The sequence below is a fragment of the Xyrauchen texanus genome, chromosome 37 (genome assembly GCF_025860055.1).
Source record: "Xyrauchen texanus isolate HMW12.3.18 chromosome 37, RBS_HiC_50CHRs, whole genome shotgun sequence".
Taxonomy (NCBI): domain Eukaryota; kingdom Metazoa; phylum Chordata; class Actinopteri; order Cypriniformes; family Catostomidae; genus Xyrauchen; species Xyrauchen texanus.
The window spans coordinates 4,972,195-4,996,642 of NC_068312.1; the positions used below are offsets into that span (position 1 = coordinate 4,972,195).

Sequence of the window (24,448 nt, forward strand, 5' to 3'; positions counted from 1 at the left end):
GGTCCTGCTTCAGGCAGGGAGACGTGCCAAGGTGGCAGCAGACCGCTGGCGGATTTCAGTTCATTTGCTTGGGTCAGAGATCCCATCAGTTGCCCAGGAAAAGACCTTTCAGTTGACATGGAGGAGCAGTTAGTCGAATTAAAGAGTGACACCAGATTGGAACACCTCTATAGCTCTTGCTCTCTGCTGTAGCGTATTTAGGGGTTTCAATGAAAGTTCGCCAACTGGTTAGTTTAGCGGTGCTGTGTTATGCCATTAGCTTAGCTGTACTGTGTTTACAATATGGCGTCGGCAGGTTGCGCATGCATGGTAAATTGTCCCGGAAGGGTCTCTTTAGGAATTCCCGTGAACTTTTGTCGCCATAGCAACCAACACCAGTGATTGGTGATCTGGGTCAACACTAATGAAAGCAGTTTCATCGATGCATATGAACGTCAGCATGTTCCACAGTGCACAAACAAAACAGTAATCAGTTAAAGTGTCCAGATTCTCACACCCATATATGTAGTGAATTTGGTATGATAAATGTTCACTGCATGGGTTAGTGTAGTGTACATTACCATTATTTGTAAGGGAAACAGTAGGTGTGAGCTAGGAATTAAATTAAACGGTCCTATTTCTACATTACCATGTAAGGGAATTTATAAAGGAATCAGTCACGTTTGACAACAGTTATAATTTAGATAAATGACAAATAACTAGATTATTTGTCTGAATAAAATTCTTCACCATTTAAATCACAATACAACGTCTAGTTGCTCACAATTGCTATTGTAGGGAATTAGCTTTAATAAGAGAATTATGATTAATTCTCTTATACTGGAGTAATATTATTCTCATGGCTTATTGACAATATTATTACACATATAGGTATAGCTTTGAAGCTAAATCTTTTAGAAACAGGGATGAGATTATTTATCAAAATATACCACAGTCAAAATACCTTTAAAGGGATATATGAATAATGAATCATAACTTGTTATAATTAATTATGAATATTTGGATAGTTAATAGAATCAACTTGATGTAGCTGAATTCATATTACAATAAATGTATCTGTTCATCCAGTGAACACTCAGTATTGATAGTCTATCAATTCTCAGAAAGGATATTTTTCGTGGCCATACAAAAATAACTCTTAGCATGTAGCTGTGATCGAATCGTTAAATTTACATTGATTTACAAGCAGAATCAACTCGCAAGAATGTACACAAAAGTTTATTTAACGAAAATATGAACACATAACTAATCTAAACAAAAATATACACACAAAATCACTCATACATGGGGAAAGGGAAAAGTGAAAATAAAATGAAACCAGAACAGTATAGGGGAAATGCAGTTATGAAAACAATAATTTGACCATTTGAGAGGACCATCAAGTTCTTAAATAAAAAGCACCTTTTGTTACAAAGGGGTTTACCTCTTATACTAAACATAGGTTAAGTTAGCTATTGGTACGATACTTGCAATTGCCTTGGCTGTTCAGAGAGCCTGGATGCAGTCACAACATTTCGGACAAAAAGCTGAGAAAAAGGCATTTCTATCTACATTTTGAGCTACATTCTCAAAACTCCACTTTACGTTTAAGACGATCGCAGTCTGTTTCTTTGATCAAAGAGTTGCGTACTCTTTCAAAACATGCGTGCGGGCCTTTCTTACCGTATTCAACCTAAAACACGGATACCAGGAAAATTCCGTGTTTGGCGGGAAGCTTTTTTCATAAAACCCGGAAAATTCCGTGTTTGGAAGGGAAAGAGTTAATATAATTATCATTTAATTATTTTTAAACCATTAAAATCAAATTTTGTCTAAATTACACAATGATGATTAATCGACTTTATGGACGTTGCAGTTTTTGTCGTCTGTTAATGCTGATGTTCTGTGAAGCTGCTTTGAAACGATGTGTGTTGTGAAAGGCGCTATACAAATAAAATTGAATTGAATTGAAAACATCTTGATGGTTCCTCGAGTCGATGGTGTTCAAGTTGCAATCTATTTCTTCCGTGTTTAATGAATAAATTAGGATGAACTCTGGTGTTCATTGACTCTATGGTCCAGGTAGTTGCACATGGCTTGAGGTGTTGAGGCCTGCCACCTTGGACCGGATGGTCCCGGTCCCACACGAACAGCATTAGGGTGAAGACAGTTAGGGGAAAGAGAGTGAGTAAGGACGTGTCTTTTAACTTCTGCTGGAGGTCCCTCCTCTCGAGTCAAGCTTGAACAATGAGAAAGGTGCAATTTCCAAGCGGGAAATTATCCTTTGTTTGGAAGTTGACCCATTTGCATGATTGGGGTTAGTTTAAGCCCCTTTATGTTCTGATTAATATAGCAAGCATACAATGCATGCTGTCAGAATTACAAACAAACAACCGCCATTCGCCACTAAGTGGCGGTGACGTCACCACGACGCTTGTGCCAGGCTATGTGCACGTTTAGGCCACGTGAAGTGTCGAACGCCCGCTGGCAGGTGGTCACGGGACAGATCCAACCGGTGACACGGGTCGAATGACTGAGATGACTGGCTGATGCACCACCTGTGCCCCCTACTGTGCCAACTTGCAGTGCTTTAGCCACCCTGCGCTTGTAGTATATTTTTTATCAAGTTAAATTGTTGTTTTATACCACAGTTATGTCTGAGGAGCAAACATGCAGTTTACTGTGTGTAAAGGCCTGTGACGTGATGAATATGTGCTCACATAGGTTTGACTATTTGACTTTGTGTGCAGAAACATAAATAGCATTACTTAGGGGGGAGAATTGATCTCTTCCAAAGGACATTCTGTTACTTCTTAATATGGTCAAGACCAGAGTCAATGAAGAGCATGATGGATAATACATGTAAGCCCCACCTTGTTTGAGGAGATGTATTTAAGTAAAACCAAACCAGAGATGCTTGAGTTGTTGTTGGAACTGTGGTTTTACCGTAGGCAACTCGGCTTTATTGTGTGATAATAAAGTCTATTCTTCTGAAATCAAAACCCCAAAGATGCTGAGTGATTTTTCACAAAATTGGCATGAAAACTACTACAATTGGCGCCCGAACAGCGACAGAAGAGAGCAGAGTCTTTACATCACAGGCTGGCTGGGAAGGCGAACACAAACACGGTGGCCACCATTAGGAGGTAAGCATATTTTGCTTATAAGCGTTTGTGTTACTTGCCAGTTAAGCCTGTGGTGGTAAAGCAGCTCAAAAAGCTCTTCTAAACCAATAAAAAAGGAAACTAAGAATAAATAAAGGGTTTTGATTCCAGAAGAAATAATTGCATGCAATCATCTGTAAATTTTTGTTAAATGTTTTATGTTTAACAACCTGTAGGAACAGGTCACTCAAGAAGGGTGTGTTTGTGTTTAAAAACCTGTAGGAGCGGGTCACTCAAGAGGAGTGTGTGTGTATAAAACCTGTAGGAACGGGTCACTCAAGAGGAGTGTTTGTGTTTAAAACCTGTAGGAGCGGGTCACTCAAGAGGAGTGTGTGTGTATAAAACCTGTAGGAGCGGGTCACTCAAGAGGAGTGTGTGTTTGTGTGTATAAAACCTGTAGGAGCAGGTCACTCAAGAGGAGTGTGTGTTTGTGTGTATAAAACCTGTAGGAGCAGGTCACTCAAGAGGAGTGTGTGTTTGTGTGTATAAAACCTGTAGGAGCAGGTCACTCAAGAGGAGTGTGTGTTTGTGTGTATAAAACCTGTAGGAACGGGTCACTCAAGAGGAGTGTGTGTTTGTGTGTATAAAACCTGTAGGAACGGGTCACTCAAGAGGAGTGTGTGTTTGTGTGTATAAAACCTGTAGTAAAGGGTCACTCAAGAGGAGTGGTAGAATAGTTGCGTTCTAGAATTATTTTGTGTTATTGTGAGCTCTGTGTTTATAAAGGCCTTGTGTTTGTAAAAAGTGTGGTCATTTCTGTGGTTTGTGAGAGTATCTGTATTTGTGTTTGAATGTGTGTAAAGAGCAAGTGTGTATGGACGTGTATGACTGAGTACAGACATAAGCCCAGTACAAAGATTGGACTGAAAGCCTGTCTTGAGAAACTTTGGAATAATTAACTTTGTTAAAATATAGAAAACTAAAAATGTTCCAAAATATCAGCCCGTGCTGCATAAATGGTAAGGTGTATATATGCAATTTACAGCAGAGAAAATATATTTGGGCTATTTTCAACCTTTCATCAATATATGGAGGCAGAGAAGAGCTGATATAACAGGAAGAAAAGGCACCTAATAAATATTCTGGTTGTAAAGTGGAGATAAAACCAATGATAAAGATATATAGCTAGAAATATACATTTAATATAGATGTAAAACAAAATTAGGAAAAAAGAAGTAAAAAAGTTAACTTACAACTGGCTGGAAAACATTTAGTCTTGGCTGTTCTTAGTCTAGCAGCTGTTGATTGGAATGGGCTAGAACATAACTCCTAAACTAGACTGTAGCATAGAAATGTATTTGACTTCATGCAGATAATCTATACATTCAAGAGATATTGTAGGGTGTGTGACCAAGTTAGAGAGACTCAGCTTTGCTGCGTAGACAGAAAGTTAACTCTTAGCTTGTGAGGTTTTTTTTAGACTAGCAGCTGAAAAATATGACAGGGCTCTGAACTACTCAGTCACAGAAGAGAAGTGAACTTCATACAGAGAAGTCAAAAGATATCTGTGCTTAAAGTTTAACCTTTAAAGCACAGGGACAAGTAACAATAAAACATTTGAAATTGAAATAAAAAAATATGAAACAACTGTAAAGTAATTAAAATCAGTTTAAAAAATCAAAAATAGTTAGGAGAAAAATAAAATAATAAATAAAGAGAATAAGTATTAAAGCTTTAAGTCCACTGTATTGCATTAAACTGAAGTCAACTAAGTAATTGGAATTTAAACAAAGGTTGTATTTAAGATAAGTGTTGTTATATTACATAAGGTAAAACTCCAGTGGAAAGCATAAAATCTAGAAGTCCACTGTGTAACATCTCAAAGAAATGAGAAAGCAAAATAAATAAATAATAAAGTGACGTGAATGAACTTTGTGTATTAAAAAGTAAAGGTGAAAGAAATTGGGAAAATTGTTTCAAAATATTGCCGTTGAAAATTAGTGTAGAAAGAAATACATTTAAAAAATAAAAGATTAATTTATTCTCTAGATGTATTGATTTATCTAAATTAAGGGTGCTAAAATAAATTTTCATTTTTATATGCCAAGTAAAAATGAAGAAGGAACAAGAGGAGAAATAAAAACTAAAATCTAGATGAAAACTGATCCTAAAAAGTAAATTGACAAACAGATAGGAAATGTATTCATGTATGGGGTATAATAATTCATATATTAGAAGAAGATAAGGAAAATGATTTAGAAAGACATTTAGATTAAACGGTTAAAAAATAAATAAATAAAAGATAAGAGTAAAAACTAAGAACAGGAAAAATAAAAAGAATAAAGTAAGAGCTATATCCAGAAAGTTTAAAATTCACTGAGAAATATGAGGCAGGCCAGAAAAGCTGAGGCATGCAGAGGAGGGTAAAATGACAGGATACTTTTTAAAAATACCTCCCTATGTGACCCCAAAGGTCAGCTCCCAAAGGTCAGCTCCAAATACTTTAGATAGAATGTGTATGGTATTTCTCTTAGTTAGGCCAGTAGTTATCAAAGCCACAGAAACTGGGAAAGGGAGATTAAAAAGAAGGATTTTGAAATTGGAATATGAAAAGTAAATCTTAAATGTGAAAATTTCACATTCATGTGTCTGTTTTATGTTCTGTCTAGTCCAATAAGAGAGAATAACATTTTTAACAATATTAAATTAAACTATAATGTCCTGATATATACATTTGAAAACCCATGATTATATGTTTTATTTTTGATGTGTTTAAATATGTCTGGAGAACAATGTACATGTGTGTGCAACTTTATTGGTGTAAACTTGATCAACCAACAAAAATAAAACAGATAGTGTTTATTATTTTTGCTAGGAATGTCTGACTGGAGAGATTGAGTGAAACCTAAGTGCTCTTAATAGAAACCGATCCTGCACTCTGTAAGGAGAAAGAGCAGGAGGGTTCAACCTGGTGTCTCTCATGGTGTCTCTCATAATGTCTCTAGTCAAACACAGGGGGCCCCAAATTTAGGAAAAAGAGATAGCAGATTCTTTTGAGATTAGACATTTTTCTTTTATTTTTTGTTTTATATATACAGTGTAGGCATTGGTTGATCATGGGTACACTGAAAGTTGTCACTGAGACTAGAATTAAAGAAAATAAATTTAAGAATGATTTAAATCATTTCATGTTCTCTACGTTTCAAATTTACTCAGATAAGTTTTTCTTGGGTTTGTTCTATGACCAATCATGCCAGATAGAATTGAAATAAGTCCCAATATGTGGTATATTTGATTGAAAAAATATTGATAATGCTAAGGAAAAACTGGAGATTGGTATTAGGTGAAACCCATAGAGAAACATTAAGATTAAATTGAATATCATGAATAATTTGATGTTAATGTGTCTATTCTGTGTGAAATTGATGCTAACTATGTTTTACTCTCTCTGTTGTCAGCATTGTGTAAGTCATTTCAATAACTCATTCTGGAACCAGTCTCTCACCATTGCAGATTGCTGGGCCAGATGATTTATTGAAGAAGCTTATATTACAGGAGACAGTCCGGAGAAAAGGAAAAAGACTGAGAAATACAGTATGTGGGCTGTTTTATGATTGGCCCTCCTACTATCATGAATGCTGGTAATCATTACTGAATTGACATTTCAATTGTGGATTCAAATTTCTCTTGATAAGTTGATTTCAGTCATATATGACTAATTGGATGTTTGATTCTCCAAATGCCATCCATGGGTTCAATATCCATGTCTAAATTGTTCTGAGGGTCTAAATTTCAATCCAGCATCTAATTGCGAATTTGTTGATATGAAGGTTAAATATAAAAACTTAATGGCAAAGTAAGAGTAACATATTGGATTGTTTACTCCCTAAATTTTCCAAAGACTACCCTCACTTTAAAGAAAAAGATTAATCAGTACTACAAGGTGTTAATTAAGTGTCTATCTCTAGTAAGCTATTTTTTATTTTGAGTTAAATCCATGAAAATACAATTTAAGAGGTATACAGTCTATGAACAGTGACATCTGTCTCTATTATTTAACTGAATAATTGATCATGAAATGCTGATAAGTATTAGGCGATAATAGCTGAAAAATCATATTATTAAAGGATGATAACATTAGGATATAAAAATGAGACTAGTAAGAAATTCAAAGGACATAATGTATTTCACTGATCAATTATTGCAAAACACAAGATATATGTCTGAACTTCCATTGTGCCACTTTACTATTTTATTTTGTTTAAAATCTTCAATTTATTTTCTGTTAATTTAAAAGGTGATTTATGTTGGTTTATTTGACATAATGAAAATTCCTTCTCCTGAGAAAGAGTAAGAAAAGGGAGAAAGTAATCATAAGAGAGTTTTAAATGAAAACTTAAATTTCTCAATGGTCTGAATACAAATCGCATTAATTTTATTGCTTGAGGAGGGAAGGGATAAGAGAAGTAGAAATTCTAGAAGTTTTCTTGAAGATGGTTTACAATGGCAAAGGTTGAAAGCAGATAATATAATAAAATATATTTGATTATATCATTTTATTAAATTACATTTATCACTATTCTCACTGTTGTAGAATTACAAATGTGTTATTGTGATTTTCTAAGGAAAAAAAAGGAATAACTGTAACAACAGTGTGAAGGAGTGCAATGTCTCTCTCAAAATTCTTTCCCTCTCAGCTCTCAGTTTAAGTTTTTAAGTGGGCTAAAACCATATCACTAATTTGTTTTATTTTCTTTTGATTTTATTTTCTTTTACATGGAAAATGATGTGATTTGACAATAATGTTAGATACAGTAATATGAAGGAAAGGTTCAAACAGCTTTCCTCATCATGATTAAAGATTTGTTATTTTCAGAGGGCAATTTGAATCTCATACTAAAGATAAGAGATTTGGTTGAGTGTACATCTGGAAGAATAAATGTAGGTTCTAAAACTACCTAGAAATTATTAAATTAAGTGATGATTTAAATTAAGCATCTTAGAAGCTTGACAGAGGCTGATCCTGTATTTTGATTTGTTCTGATGGATAGTCTTCACCAAGAGACAAAGTCTTTTATGACCTTTGCTAAATGAGAAAATATAACAACTTGAATGGAAATTAGTGAACTGTAAATGAGTTCAATTGTTGCATTTTACTTTTCATTTGGACAATTTCAATAGATTGTTGAACTGTGAATAATGCTTTGTGAATTTAACCATGTTTTGGACTGTCTCAATGTTTGAGCAGTTGTAGATGGCTCCATTGGCTGTGATGGTTCTCAGGTGATGCTCCCTGAAGCAAGGGAAAATGTTTGTTTACAGATACCAAATTATTAAAGATTGGATAATAAGACTGAGCGGTACCGAGACCAGAGACAAGAGATGATGACCCAATAATGGGTAAAATTCTCCAGTGGCAAGAGGTGACGACCCAATGACGGGTAAAGACTCTCCAATTGCAAAATGAGAGCTGCCTAAGACAGAGCGCACCGCCCTGGAAACATGCCCAAGAAGGGTGAACTGGGTTTAAGGAAGTGGATGGATGCTTTAAGGAAAGAAGCATCAAAAGGGAGGTCTAGAAGAAACCTGCCAGAAGTTGTGAGTTCCACTCAACCTGACAGTGTCTTAATAACCGCTTTATTAAAATATTTTATCACAGCGATGAATAACAAGCATTCTATCACTGTGTTATCAGGGGATCACACCCTGTGTAGAAGACCATTTATAGATTGATTTTGGAGGTAAAGCTTTGAGAACCGTTGCATACAAAGAAGTGCCTAAATTATTATTAAGCAAACCTGGGACTGTTTGCATGATGAAGGAAAATTATTTTTATTTATGCTGTTATTGAACTCATGTACATTTGAATAATAATGAAGAATGGAAAAGAATATATGGTGGTGACTAAAATGAACATGACCTGATTGCCAAAAGAAATGGGGTACACAATTAACTAAAATTAATATAATATCTGGATAATAACATTGTGGAAGGAATAAGATTCTGTGTGATCCTTAGTAAAATAATTTTGGATTCAAGCAACAGTAAAGCAGATGACTTTGATTGATGTGAATGGCCCAATGCAATGGCAACTACCCTGAATGGACAGAAAGACCAAATTGGGAGGAAATTGATTCCTTCAATGAATATATAAGAAGATATGAAGAACCACGCCCTGGGTGTAAGTGCTGGTTAACCTCTCCCCAAAGGGTGATCCTCTACGATGCACAAAGCATCTGGGTTGAAGACATCTACACTACAAGCAAGAACTCTTAAAATTAGGATGAATATTTTGTTTAATGCAATCTACATAACTGTGACAACCAAAAACAAGACCAAACCAGGAGCACGTACATGCTTAAATATGTTAATTTGTGACTATAGAAAGTCACAGAGGAGGGAATATGTAGTATATTTTTTATCAAGTTAAATTGTTGTTTTATACCACAGTTATGTCTGAGGAGCAAACATGCAGTTTACTGTGTGTAAAGGCCTGTGACGTGATGAATATGTGCTCACATAGGTTTGACTATTTGACTTTGTGTGCAGAAACATAAATAGCATTACTTAGGGGGGAGAATTGATCTCTTCCAAAGGACATTCTGTTACTTCTTAATATGGTCAAGACCAGAGTCAATGAAGAGCATGATGGATAATACATGTAAGCCCCACCTTGTTTGAGGAGATGTATTTAAGTAAAACCAAACCAGAGATGCTTCAGTTGTTGTTGGAACTGTGGTTTTACCGTAGGCAACTCGGCTTTATTGTGTGATAATAAAGTCTATTCTTCTGAAATCAAAACCCCAAAGATGCTGAGTGATTTTTCACAAAATTGGCATGAAAACTACTACACGCTCTGCTCGTTGTTGCGAGCGTCGCTCCTCTGACCTCCGATGTTGTTGGAGGGCGACTGCCTCCAACTGGCCAGCAGCATCCTTCACAAGCCTCCTCCAAAGAGGCCGATCTTGACACTGCTGGTACCGGTCATCGGCAAGTCCACTCAGCTCCACATCCCCCTGTACCACATCACTCCATCTCTTCTCCAGCCCGTGCTGCGCCTGCTTAGCCCCCTCTATCCGGCCGAACAAAAACTGTTTAGGCATGCGGTGGCCGGGCATGCGGGCTACATGACCCAGCCAATGCAACCTTGCCTGCCGGGGGAGCTCACCGATGGGACTTTGTCCACATCTTTCAAAGACTTGTGAGCTCCTCACACAATCCAGCCTGGTTAAACCCAGGATGGATCTTAGGCAGGCCAGCCTAAATGTTTCCAGCCAGCGATGATGTTCCATTTGGGGGGTCCACGTTTCGCAAGCATAGAGAAGGGAGGGAATGACCGTGGCCGAGAATACTCGAAGCTTTGTGCGGAGCGACAAACCGGGTAGCTTCCACACAGCGTTACGCAACCGATGAAAAGATAATGCTGCTCGACTGATTCGGAGTGAGACCTCTGCTGTCAAACCGGAGCCGGTCATAAGCACACTTCCCAGGTATGGCAAACGCTCCACTCTCTCCACAACTGCCCCATCACCAATTGGGAGCTGTGGGGGTGTAGTGTCCAGTGGTACATAATACCCAGGAAGGTGCTTGGTTTTGGTTGGGCTGATGGTAAGGCCCCATCTCTTAGTGGCAAGCTCCAGGTTCATCAGCAGCGCCTCCAACTCCTCCTCTGAGTGAGCAGCAATCACCAGATCATCAGCATACATAATGTGGTTGACCAATAGGGAGCCATCCCTTGATCGCACCCAGGCATCGATCAACCTCCCATTATATCTGTACCAGATGGAAATTCCTCCAGTACAGCCATCGAAGGCTTCACGAACCACATGGTCGAAATAGATATTATCAAATGTGGGGGCCAGAGGACATTCCTGTCGCACTCCAAGGTGAACAGGGAATGGCTCCGACTCCCAACCACGTAGTTTTACCCAGGCCCGCTCGCCATCATGAAGGTCCTTAATGATCGCGAGCAGTGGGTCTGGGACTCCGAAAGCACGAAGAACAACCCAGAGCCCAGGCCTACTGATGGTATCATAGGCCTTGACCAGGTCAATAAAGCAGAGATGTAGGTCTTGCTGGAATTCCCTACACCTCTGCTGTAGCAGACGGACAGAGAATATGGCATCTGTGCAAGACCGCCCCTTCCTGAAACCACACTGGGGCTCCGCAAGTCTCTCCTCAGCGTGCCTGGCAAGGCGATGTTGAATAATCCTTGCCAGGACCTTTCCTGGCACACTGAGGATTGAGATGCCCCTATAGTTATTGCAATCTGAGCGGTCCCCCTTTTTAAAGAGAGGGACCACCAGGGCATCCTTCCATCCTGCGGAACCCACCCAGTGGTCCAGACTGTTATGATGTCATGTAGGGCAGTCTGTGCACAAACTCCACCCTCCTTCAGCATTTCACTGGGGAGATCATCTTTGCCCGGTGCCTTTCCTGGCCTCAGGCTCTGGATCGCCTTCAGTACTTCCTCCAAAGATGGCACCTCAGCCAGCCACCCACAGCGAGCGACTTCTTCCTTCAATATTTGTGGCACCGCAGCCCCAGCAGGGTCATCGCCACTTTGTCCCACGATGTTTTCCAGTCTCAGGGACTTCCCCTCCCCCAGGACCTCACAGAAATGCTCAGCAAATCTGTAAACCTGTTTCTGGGGGTCGGAGATTGGATCACTGTTCTTTCCCCTAATGATGGTAATAGGTGTGGTGCTGCAAGTAACTTTTTTGATAGAATTAAAGAGCGATTTGTGATCGTGGGCCACCGAGGCAGACTCCATCTCCTCAGCAACCCGCGACCACCAACCATCCTTGCAGCGCCTCACGGCTCTCCGAACCTCCGAACGAACGCTGCGGTAAGCCTCCTCATTCTCTGACGTGGGATGCTGTAGACGATGAGAGTGGGCCTGTCGCTTTTTCTCAGCCAGCCTGAACACCTCCTCTGTCAGCCAGGGTTTCTGAGGAGGTCTGGACCGTGTGCCCAAAACTGCCATTGCAGTTACATGAGCCACAGCCCTAAACCTCGCCCATTTCCCCTCGACATCCAGAGGAGTGGTGGACGATGCCAACCCCAGCTGCAAGCGATGCTGAAATTCTCGCTTGCAACTTTCATCAGCTAGCCTAGACCAGGCCACTATGGGTTTGAAAGGGGTCCTGGGTTTACACCCACCACCGGAGTGGAAGAATGGCAGGCGCATCTTACAGATGCAGATCAGCTCCACGGTAGGTCCTGGTGTCAAGGACATGGGCCCGCATCCGCTGTTCCGTCACCATGTAGTCCAGCAGATGTTCTTGCTTGGACCCGGCATGCATCCATGATGTTGTGTGGATGCGCCGATGCTGGAACAGTGTGTTGGTAATTACAAGCCCATGGGCTGCACAAAAATCTAGCAGCCTCCTGCTGTTGTTATTTAGCTGATCAGGCCCATGTCTTCCAATCACTCCTGACCAGGTGTTAGTATCATGACCAACTCGGGCATTGAAATCACCCAACATGATGATTCTATCCCGAGGGGCCACTTTAGCCAACACATGTGACAGGAGGTCATAGAAGGCATCTGACTCATCGGTCTTTCCCGCATCCCTCCACGGATGTTCGTCTTTGGTGGGGGCATAAATAACAACGACCACCACTCCTCGCCTCTGGTTGATGGGAAGGCGAACCCAAAGTAACCTGGGGCTCACAGCTTCCCACGCCTCACCGCCACGCTCCCACGCTGCCTTCATTCTCTTGTTCAGAAGAAGAGCCACTCCCTGTTGTTTGTCAGTCGCCTGTCCCGAGTAGAGGATAGTCCACCCCTCATAGTGGCAAGAGCCAGAGCCAGTCCACCGGACCTCCTTAACACCACAGAGATCCAGGCGGTACCGGTCCAGCTCCCGACAGAGGAGTGGCAGCCTCTCCTCCGCTGTGAGCGTTCGGACATTCCACGTGGCCATCCGTAGTGGCTTTTTGTTGTTTCTGGAGGAGCCCAGAGGGTGAGGATTCAGTCTCCGGGCTCTGCCTGATGGAGTTTGGCCAGGAGACATCATAGACGCCTGTCCCCCCAGGGCCTCCGGCACTAGCTTAATTTTAGATTTTCAGGTTTAGTGGTAATCAGTTGAAGGTAGAGGGGTTACCAGCCCCTCGCACCCGTCCAGAGCCCCCATTTGGCCGCTGTAAAGCACCATGTCAGAAAAGGGGAGGGAACAGTATTTATTGGCCCTCCCCTCATGGCGCTGCCTACAACGTTGCCCGTCCGGCACCACACGGAGGTAGAGGGTTGTTTAGCCAGACCTGTCAGAATTACACACACACACACTTGTGCAGGATGTCACACAAGGATTAATTTGGTAGGAAACATGATACCAAATAATTTTACATTAGCTGGTAGTCCTGTCATAAGTGTAATGATAGTGGCTGGTTTTATGGAGTAGTGGCAACCCTGTCTAGTATATGTTTGCGCATGTGCATGTGGAGAGGAGATTGATTGGCATAGGGTGCGTAGTACGAAACTATAGCTGCGAGCAGCAATTAATGGGGATACACTTTTAAACGCAGCACTCCACTATGAAAGATACTAAATAAATCTAAACGTGACATGTCAATGGACTAGAAGTCTGGTGATTGATCATCCCGCACAAAACGTGGTGTCAGAAGTGGTTTCAGAAGTGAAAGTTTGTGGATTACCGACACACGTGACGAGAAAATAGTGGAGATGGAAGGATTGCAGCCACCTCCGAAGCTTCAATTGTATGGTAATGTTGCTGAAAATTGGAGACGATTTAAGCAACGATTTCTTCTATATTTGTTGATGGAGATCGGAAGTCAGAAAAAATGAAAGCGTCATTATTTCTTCATGTGGTTGGCGACGGAGCTTTGGAAGTATATAATAATTTCACTTTCGAAGAAGGAGAGTTTGAAGTTGCAGCCGATAGTAGACCGGTTTGAAGCGTTTTGCATACCCAAGAGAAATGTTACTTATGAAAGACATAAATTTTTCACGTGCATGCAGAAAATTGGAGAAACAATTGATCAGCATGTGACGGAGCTCAAACATAGGACTAAAACTTGTGAGTTTGGAGAATTAACAGATTTGTTGATCAAAGATAGAATTGTGTGTGGAATACCTGACAATGGATTGAGGGAACGGTTACTTCGAGAACAAGATTTGGACTTGGAAAAGGCTCTTTCACTTTGTAGAGCGGCAGAGACTGCAAGAACGCAAGTGAAAGAATTGTTGAATGAGACTTGTGCCGTGGATGTTGTAAAGAAGAATCAGACACCTTGTGTAACTGCAAAACAAGTAACGCAACAGGAACGAAGCAGGATGGTAACTGATAAGCCTCAAAAGAGCGTGTGATCGTTGTGGGATGCAACATCCACCCAGAAAATGTCTAGCGTATGGGAAAAATTGCAACAACTGTGGTCAAATTAATCATTATGCACGTTGTTGTCAAAGTAAACGAACATCAAGCAAAGTAAATGCTGTTACTGAGTGTGAATTGGAAGAATTCTATGTGGATGTAGTAGTAGACTGTGGAGGTGAACAGAAAGAGTGCAAATAAACAATACAAATAGTACAACTGCAAATAAACAATAGTACAGTTGCATTTAAGCTCGACACTGGAGCTCAAGTTAATATAATTTCTGAGACGGAATTCAACAAACTAAAGCCTAGACCAAAGTCGCATGCTGCTAAGTTGAAAGTAACCAGATACTCTGGAGCGGACATACCAGTGAAAGGAAAATATGTTGCAAAAGTGCAATATAAGGATAAAGTACACAGTCTGTCATTTGTAGTGGTGCCAAAGGATTTTCAAGCTATTCCGGGTTCGTCTGCTTGTGAGAGGCTGCAGTTGGTGAAAAGAGTGCTGGTTGTAGAAGAATCAAAAGAGTCTGAATCCGAGTATGACTCAATCATAACAGAGTTTGGGGATGTGTTCAAAGGCTCAGGCTGTCTGTCAGAGGAGCACACCATTCAAATTGACGAAATGGTACCTTCAGTTTTACATCCCTGTCGAAAAGTACCATTTGCACTTCAAAGACAATTAAAAGAAGAGCTGGATAAAATGGAGAGTTTAGGAGTGATACAAAACATTTATCAGCCCACAGAATGGGTTAGTTCATTGGTGATTGTGGACAAGAATGGAAAACTTTGAGTTTGTCTTGATCCTAGAGATTTGAACAGAGCAATTAAGAGAGAACATTTCAAGCTTCCTACACGTGAAGAGATCATGGCCCAGTTTGCAAATGCCAAATATTTTAGCAAGCTAGATGCGTCGTCAGGATTTTGGCAGTTAAAATTGGATGTTGCCAGCTCAAAACTTTGCACATTTAATACACCATATGGAAGATATTGTTTTTTTAAGGCTTCCTTTTGGAATTGCTTCGGCTCCGGAGGTGTATCATAAAACGTTGCACATGATTTATGAACACATGGAAGGCGTTGATACATCGATGGATGATATAATTGTCTGGGTAGCTTCGAAAGAAGAACATAATGCGAGGTTAAGAAGGGTTTTTGAAGCAACCAGGCGAGCAAATTTGAAGTTAAACAGAGAAAAGTGTCAATTGGGGGTGACTGAGTTAATCTTCTTGGGTGACATCATTAGTAGTGCTGGAGTGCGACCAGATCCCCTGAAGATCTCCGCTATCGAACATATGCCAAGACCGCAATGTGTAAAAGATGTCCAGAGATTCATGGGTATGTTGAATTATATGAGTAAATTCATACCTAATCTGTCTGAGAAAATAGCTCCATTAAGATGGCTAACTGAGAAAAGGAATGAATGGCAACATTTGAAAGCAATTTTAACTAAAGAGCCAATCTTGAAATTCTATGACCCCAATCATTCTATTAAAATTTCAGCTGATGCTTCACAGACAGGATTGGGAGCAGTACTTCTCCAGGATTATGATGGAACTTGGCAACCAGTTGCATATGCCTCAAGTTTGATGATTGATGCGGAGTGTAGGTATGCTCAAATTGAAAAAGAGTTGCTTAGTATTACTTCTGCTTGTGAGAGATTTCATCAGTTTGTGGCAGGACAGAGTGTTGATGTTGAAACGGACTATAAACCATTGATTGCATTGTTCAAAAAAAACCTCTTAATGATTGTCCATTGAGAATCCAAAGAATGATGATCAGATTGCAACGTTATGCATTAACTGTATCCTATACACCAGGTAAATTGATGTTTGTGGCAGACACCTTGTCCAGAGCCGTAGACCCAACTGCACCCTCAAGTGGAAAGTTGATTGAGGACATTCAAGCTTATGTGAACATGATCGTAGAAGCTTTACCTGTTGCTGATTCCAAAATGAAACTGATCTATCAAGAGACAGAACAAGACCAAATGCTCACTCAGGTGAAATACTTTGTGATGAATGGTTGACCAGATGTGAAGCAAAATTGTGTTGTAGAAGTTCATGAATTTTGGAACTGCAAATCTGAATTGTCTGTTTGTAATGGAATTCTATATAAAGGAAATAAAATAGTGATTCCGAAAAATATGAGATGTGAGATGTTGAACAAAATCCATGAAGGCCATTTGGGAATTGAGAAGTGTAAAAAAAGAGCTTGTGAAGTCATGTACTGGCCTGGAATTAATCAGGACATCACAATAGAATGGTCCAAATGTCAGACATGTGCCAGATATCAATTCAATAATCCAAGAGAGCCACTAAAGTAGCATCCGGTACCTGAAAGACCATACCAAAAAGTAGGTGCATACATATTCACATGTCATGGAAAAAATTACCTCTTGGTTACGGATTATTATTAATTTTATCCAGAGGTGTGTGCATTAAGAAAATGTTATTTCATGCCTGAAATCCATCTTTGCTTGACATGGAGTACCTACTGAAGTTTTCACAGATAATGGTCCTCAATTTGTTAATGCTAGTTTCCAGAGTTTTTCAAAAGACTGGGACTTCAGACATACAAAATCAAGTCCATATTTTCCTCAGTCTAATGGTCTTGTGGAAAAATCAGTTGGATTTGTGAAAAGGTTGATGCAAAAGGCAAACGATGATGGAAGTAGTTTTTATATGGGACTGCTTGCTTATCGTAGTACCCCTCTTGAGTGTGGAAACTCGCCAGCATATTCTTTGATGGGACGACGTCTTCGTTCTAATTTACCTATGTCCGAGGATCTTCTAGTGACAGAAAGCAGTAAGAAAGTCAGAGAATTAAAAGAACAACAAAAGGCTAAGCAAAAGATCTGTTATGATAAAAGGAACTCATCATTTACCTGAACTTCGTGTGGGTGAGGAGGTCAGATTTAAAGATAAAACTAATACTTGGAATCAGAAAGGCATTGTACTTGAACAAATTCAACCAAGGTCAACCTAGGGTGCGTGGTGGCAGCACGCCACTATGAAAGATACTAAATAAATCTAAACGTGACATGTCAATGGACTATTAGTCTGGTGATTGATCATCCCGCACAAAACAATAAGTCATGCATACAGTATACAGTACAAAAACACTTTACAAGACAGTAATGATCCTATACACAATGTCCTGGGGATATACATGTGAATTTATAGACAGTTTGTCTATAAATGTACTAAACTATATATCATATATTAGTAAGATGTCAACATTTGAACCACTTTTCTTTTAACCCAATACTTCTGTTTAAAAGTGTATCCCCATTAATTGCTGCTCGCAGCTATATTTTTAATAGTTTTTCTGATTTGTATGTGTGAGGAAGAAAAGCTAGGGAAGTTTCTGACTAGCCCTCACGCAGCAAGGTAGTCTTCCCGAAACATACACACACAGGTTTGTTTCACTATATAATTGAGGGCATCTCATAGACTTCCATTGATTTCATAGCAGGCTAATGATATTTACTATCACCTAAACCTAACTATACCCCTAAACCTATCCCAGGGTTGCCAACTCTCACGCATCTGGCATGACACTCACGCATTCAGCCTCAATCTCACGGTCTCACGCTCAACAAAGAAATCTCACGCTAAATTAGACATTCTTCTGTGCTGTATTTTTTTTCACTCATGTGCACTAATATTTCCGAATTACTATAAACAAGTTCAGGCTCTTAACTACTGATTGGACCACTGTGTCTAATGCCTTTCTCTGATTGTTGATTCGCTGGAAACATTTGTCGTCGTACGTTAGTGACGTCTTCTGTCTATTTATTGGCATCTTCCATAGCATCTTCACCTTCAACGCCAGGAAAGCATTTAGTGGCCTGTTTGGTGTAGAATCAGCAATGGTTATCTAGGTAAGAAACATATAATTTATTAAAACGATATACTTGCTCAACTGTATGTCATTATAAAACTTTGTCTGACAGAAAGTCGCATTATTATACTCTTAGCAAAGCAAAGAAACGGTACCGTTAAAGTTTTAGGTGTAACGTTAATGAAAGCTAGTTTAGGTCAGCTAGTATGTAGCTAACGTTGTCTTTTAAATTAGAATTAGAACTTTGCTGTGGCAAACGGATGAGCACAACGGTATTATTAACACAAACGATGGATTATAACTCCTTGTTAGATCACGAGTTTGCTGACATATTTTCGAAAGTGGACGGACAAACGTAGAGAGGAGATTGGGGAGACAACAGAATCTCACCAGCAGGTAAGCTAATTGGTTTCAAAGATGATTATTTGTTACACCTGACCTAGATGATAAACATGTGTAAATGTTAACTAAGCGAGAAAGGTAGTAGCCTATCTTTTTTGGTAGGCTTAAAATGGGGGTTGGGGACCAGGGGTGGGTGTATAAAAATATAAATATATTAATATATCAGGTATATGAGGTCTGACTCTGGTGGGGATGGGGGGGTAGGTGCGAGACGAGGCTTCAGCATTTGTGTAGCGGCTATTCTGCAGAGTAGTGAGTGTACAATTGGCTACTGTATCGTGAATAATTGTGTAATTGGAAAGAAGGATGCCATGTGATTATGTAGATTTAACCCTGCCTTTTAGATAGAGGCAAGGGTGGTGGAAGAGGGACATTGTCAGGATGAGGAGGAGGATGCCAGTTGAAATTCAAGCAAGAAAAGGGCCAGAACAGGAGCTGCAAAGTACAGTACAAAATTCAGTAGTGCCTGGAGTACAGAGTGGCCTTTTATAAAACCTGGCACCACCCAGCACCATTTCTGGTGTGACATCTGCAGGCGCGAACTGGAGTGCGGCCATCAAGGGAGAGCGGATGTGCAGAGGCACATCACCAGTGACGGTCACATTAAAAAACAGAAAACTCTTGAAAGCTCCCAGAAAATACACAGTTTATTTTGTTCAAGAACTGATGAACTGAATCTTGAGGCTCAGGTGATTAGTAAATTAAGATCCATGCAAGTGCTCACATAGGCTCACGTTCAACTTCAGATGTTAAATTACATCTTTTTATGTATTATATGTACTAAAGGTAACTCTATTATGTTTCTCATTTTGAAGACTAGGAGGGCAGAGATCAAGGTTGCGGTGGCCATGGTCAACCATAATATTCCTTTAGCATTCGCTGATCATCTTAGTCCTCTTTTCAGGGAGTGTTTTCCAGACTCAAAAATTGCAAAGAAATATTCCTCAGCGAGAACCAAAACGTCAGCCATCTTTAATGGGGCAGTCAGTCCCTATCTTTTGTCTGAGCTTGTGAAACACTTAAGGGAGAAACCGTTCAGTCTCTCAACAGATGGGTCCAATGACACAGGTGACATTTAATTCTTTCTGTACCTTTTGCAACTAACTTTGGCCTGACTTAACTATATTATTGTGAATTCAGGGAAGGAGAAAATGAATCCCATTACTATAAAGACCTTTCACAAGGATGGGGTGGTCCACCGATTCCTGGACATGGGGGTAACAGAAGGAGAGCATTGTGGCACTGCAGCAACCATTTTTGCCAAGATAGACTCAAGTGTTGAAGAAGCACTCAATACAGTGGACTAATTGCATTTCCCTTTCTGTGGACAATGCCAGTGTTAATGTGGGAAACAGAAACTCCATAAAAACAAGGGTTCTGAAAGAGCACCCCTCCTTGTTCATATTGGGCTGCCCGTGCCACATAGTGCACAATAATGCATCTGCTGCTGGTGCAGTGTACACTGAGGTAAATACTGAAATTAGTCCCAGACATGTATTACAAAAATGTACTCCAAAGGAAAATATGTATTTACATACAACACTTGCATGCTTTCTGGGAACTGTGTTAATAACTGCCTTTAAAAAAATAGATCACAGGGTTTGATATTGAAGACATGGCTGTGGATGTGGGCTATTGGTTCAAGAGCAGCACCAAACGGAAGAATAAACTTGATGGTAATTCAGCCACCTCATTTATGATGTAATTTTAACTACATTTCAGTAATCGTTGCTAAAGAGGGGCCATTTGGCCAAAATAGACCATTTCAATACCCAGCCTAAATGTAAGGGGGTAATAGGACTGTAAAATTGTATTTGAGCTTATCGGTAAATCAAAGTTCAAAAAAATCAAAATTCTGTTTCTCTAATGTTTAGGTTCAACCATCTCCTGCCATATGACGAGCTGAGTGAACAGGACCACTTAAATGATGAATTCCTGGAGTACCAGATGATGGAAGAAAAAGACATCCCTGATGCCATCTGGAGAGATGCTGTTGTCAGAGAGAGTGCAGATGGAGAGTACCACAGGATGGATCGAATTTGGGCCTATCTCAGCACTGTGAAGAACCGCATAAGTGGAACCCTCCAATTCCCAAGACTGGTAACGGTTGCACAGCTAGTGTTGATTCTGCCACATTCTAACGCTGATGCTGAACGTACCTTCTCTGTGGTTGGACTCACGGACACACGGAATAAACTGTCTCTTGATGGCACACTTTCATCCATTATGTCTATCAAAATGAGCAACATTGAGCCCTGCTACAAATATGAGCCTCCTGCTCAGATTATAAAAGATGCTAAGTCTGCCACAACCCGTTACAACAGGCCAAATGTCAGTGTTTAGGAGAAACCATTCGAAATTCTGACACATTCTCATATTCAGTTTATTTGTTCTAGTTTCAAGGCACTTGTAAAGACTTTTTGTGAGCACCTATATAAATAAATGAAGGTTTTCAAGAAACTTTCCCACTTTTTTTTACAAAAACATCAGACATTGGGAAATTAATGTAATCGGTGTAGGTTTAGATGGGAAGAGGTTTGTGGTGGCGGCAGCAGTGGCGGCCGGCCAAAATTTCCAGTAGGCCGCTGCATGCGCATGTTTGGGGAGAAATCTCACTCCAGGCAAATCACCAAAGTTGGCAACCCTGCTATCCCTCACAGAAACCTGTGCACATCAGTAGATTTAAAGCTAAACATGATTTGGCTGATTTATGGGCTTTTTTTTTTTTTACTAGTGAGGACCACCTAAAATGTCCTCACTAGTGGGTTTTCAAAAAGTTTCACTATATAGGTTAACAATATTAGTGAGGACATTTTCAAAAATGTGGGTGAAACAAATGTAGTGAAACCTGTACACTCACACAAGCATAAACTTGTTTTTATATCACTGTGGGAACTCTCCATAAATGTCCATGCATTATATGGATTTTATACAGATCCTTTTATTTTAGCTTTCTGATTGTTTTAGAAAATTCGGTCACAAACTCATCCATGTCCAGTTCATGTGTTATTGATTTTTCATGAGTGTAGTATTATACATGCAGAAGAATTTGCAGCAACATGATTTGAATCTAGGAAAAATCCAACCTTTTTAACCCTGGAATTCCTCAACATCATAAATTAAAGCACCAAGCATCAACAGTCTACTGAAGGCCTGTCTTTGGATAAAGTCAAGACTAGGGCTGGGATAAACGATTATTCTAGCGATAATTTTTTTCGATGCATCGATTAATCTAACGATTCATTTTTCCGGTCCGATTATCTCCCCATTAATTGACTAATAGCAATTTATACATGTTGATTTACATATCTGAATGAAAAAAAAAAATGAATTCCTTAACATTGCAATATACGTTTATTGCTCTTAAAATAAAAGACTATACAAGTGCAAAGTAATGCATTCTTAGTCAGAGGTAGCATTCAATAAAACCTTGAAGCCTTGAAAACACATAGGCCTAGCTTACTGAAAAAAAAGTACATCTTGTAATTCTTCTTTCAGAATAAAATAACAACAACAACTTGATGTCTAGAATTCAATAAAAAAATAAAAAGGTCTCCCAGCCACACTTTCTTAGAGCTACTGAAAGAATACAGTAACTATTGTAAACTTTGGGGCTTTAAGCTAATACAGAAAGTGCTTTTCCAACAAAAAATAAATAATGAAAATGAACATTCAGAATTCAACATTTATGTTGAACATACTGAAAAAAGCATCTTCATTCACATGCAAATAACAACTTACACTCTGACACTTTCCTTTCACCTTAAGAATACGGTGTGTGTGTGTGCGTGCGCGGGTGCGTGGCGCCTCTTCAGGTGCTGGTGCATTGCCGTGGTGCTAGAATGGAAGGCCATCTCCATTTTGCAAAAACGACATATCACGGAATTGTTTCCTTTAATTTAAAATAATTCCCATACTTTAGAGGAACTCGTGTTGCTACTACTCTTTGGCGCCGCCATCTTTGTTTTGGGTCCGACGAATCGATGCGCATATTTTGCGTCGACGTATTTTTTGCGTCGACGTCATCGCGTTGTCCCAGCCCTAGTCAAGACACTAAACACCATAATTCAAAGAAAAAAGGGTTATTAGTCAGCAAGGCCCCCTCAGCATGACCTTCTGAACTTCCACACAGAGTTAAAGTAGACTTTTCTTTGAAAGATGTCTAAAAGACCATCAGATTTGCACGACACAAATAATAAAACATTTCATCTTAATCCAGGAGCATTTTACACAAAGTCACAGTACTTTACCAATTTAATCTTCTAAAGTGTACAGAATAAACTGAAAACTATTGTCCTAATTATAGTCTTGCTAGGTAATCCTGAAAATGGCTTTGAACTGTGGTAAATTGTATAACTGACAAATTAATGATTATAGCCTAATGTACCTTTTTAAAATGTGTGTAATGTTTTATTCATGTTGTAGAACCAAGGAATTAATCAGTATGATTTGTAACCAGGGATTTAAATTTTTTGTTACACGTATAAGATTTATGAAAGAAGGTCATATTTGGTATGCAAAATTTGTTACACCCGGTCTTATCTCGCTAGTCGCCGCTTACCTGTCGCTCCTGAAAGATGTAAGTAGACTTGATAAACATACTGTGTCAGTGGTTAAAAATGTTTTAGCTGTAGTAAGCTAAAAAGTTTCCTAAGCCTTTTTTGATTTCCATGATTCTTGCTAGCATACCTATCATTATTGTCAATGATGCCAACACTAGCTATGTAATTTGACACAATGAATAACTGGTTTGATTGCTTACACACCCACCCAGTCAGACCCACATATGGAAAAAAATGCAATAGTGTATATCAGGCATTAATTTGGCAATGATTAGGAATTTTTTTCACATTAACTGTACACAGTATTTTGTTTATAAGCTGGTGAAATAAGTTTTTCCTCATAACTAGTTGTTTACATCACAGGCCTCAAACCTAAATGTTAAGTTTTTAAGTGTGTGTGTGTATACTTGAACTTAATGCAAACCCTGCATAAGTCAGTGCCTCACTTAGGCCACCCCAGTCAAAAAAATACTTTTTATATCCAAAATGTTGGCAGTTAATCAAAGACATAATATAACATTTGTTATTTACGTTTACACAAAGCCTTAAATGTACAATGACAAACTCAGATTGTAACAGAAGCATTCATTTTACCGGAACGTCTGTCCACATCCCAGTGTGAGGTCCAGCCGAAGCTCTGACCGCGGGCAAGACAGTGACCGCCACGCCGTACAGCCCGCAGAAAGTAGAGCATGGTGGGACATGATGCGCCTCCGTTCCTTACACCGCGAGGATGAATGCAGTCAGTTCATACAAGATTATTGTAATCTATGGATTAAAAAGAGCAAGTGAAACTGAAATGTAGTCAAATTAGCTTACAAACAGACTCATCAGACACACTTTGCCAGTAATCATATCATTATTGCATGCTGCAATTATACTGCAAAAGGAAACACATACATGGTTCAAGATATTCACAAATTGATTTACAATCATGTGTGAAACCCAACTGCTTGGGAACAAACGTAGTCTTTATCCAAGAGGCGCTCAGCATGTCACTACTCGATCCGTACCGAAACACGATTGGTACTGCGCATGTGCGAAAACTCATATTTGATGTCACTTCCTGTCATCGCTAACGTTTTTACGACAGTCTGCTCTACAGGTCGACTTTACTCTCACGATTTGTACTGCGCATGTGCACGATTTATAGAATCGCGTTGGAGAGTGATTGATTTAAATATGGATTCTTTTGTGTTGTATGTACAAATTCAAGA

The 24,448-nt window shown here is 39.6% G+C and overlaps 1 protein-coding gene across 2 annotated transcripts in view; it reads right to left on the minus strand.

Moving 5' to 3' along the window:
• The window catches only part of ogg1 (8-oxoguanine DNA glycosylase), a 50,473-nt gene extending 26,213 nt beyond the window's left edge, over positions 1-24,260 (minus strand). Inside the window, exons 1-2 of one of the 2 annotated variants that reach the window (XM_052108537.1) lie at positions 24,132-24,260; positions 23,826-23,999 (exon numbers count right to left, since the gene is read on the minus strand). In XM_052108537.1, the coding sequence (XP_051964497.1) occupies positions 23,826-23,935 (110 nt within the window). In that variant the 5' untranslated portion in view covers positions 23,936-23,999; positions 24,132-24,260. The remainder of the gene's footprint in view (positions 1-23,825; positions 24,000-24,131) is intronic. The other variant, XM_052108538.1, reaches the window with a different exon arrangement.
• Positions 24,261-24,448: the final 188 nt, after the last annotated feature.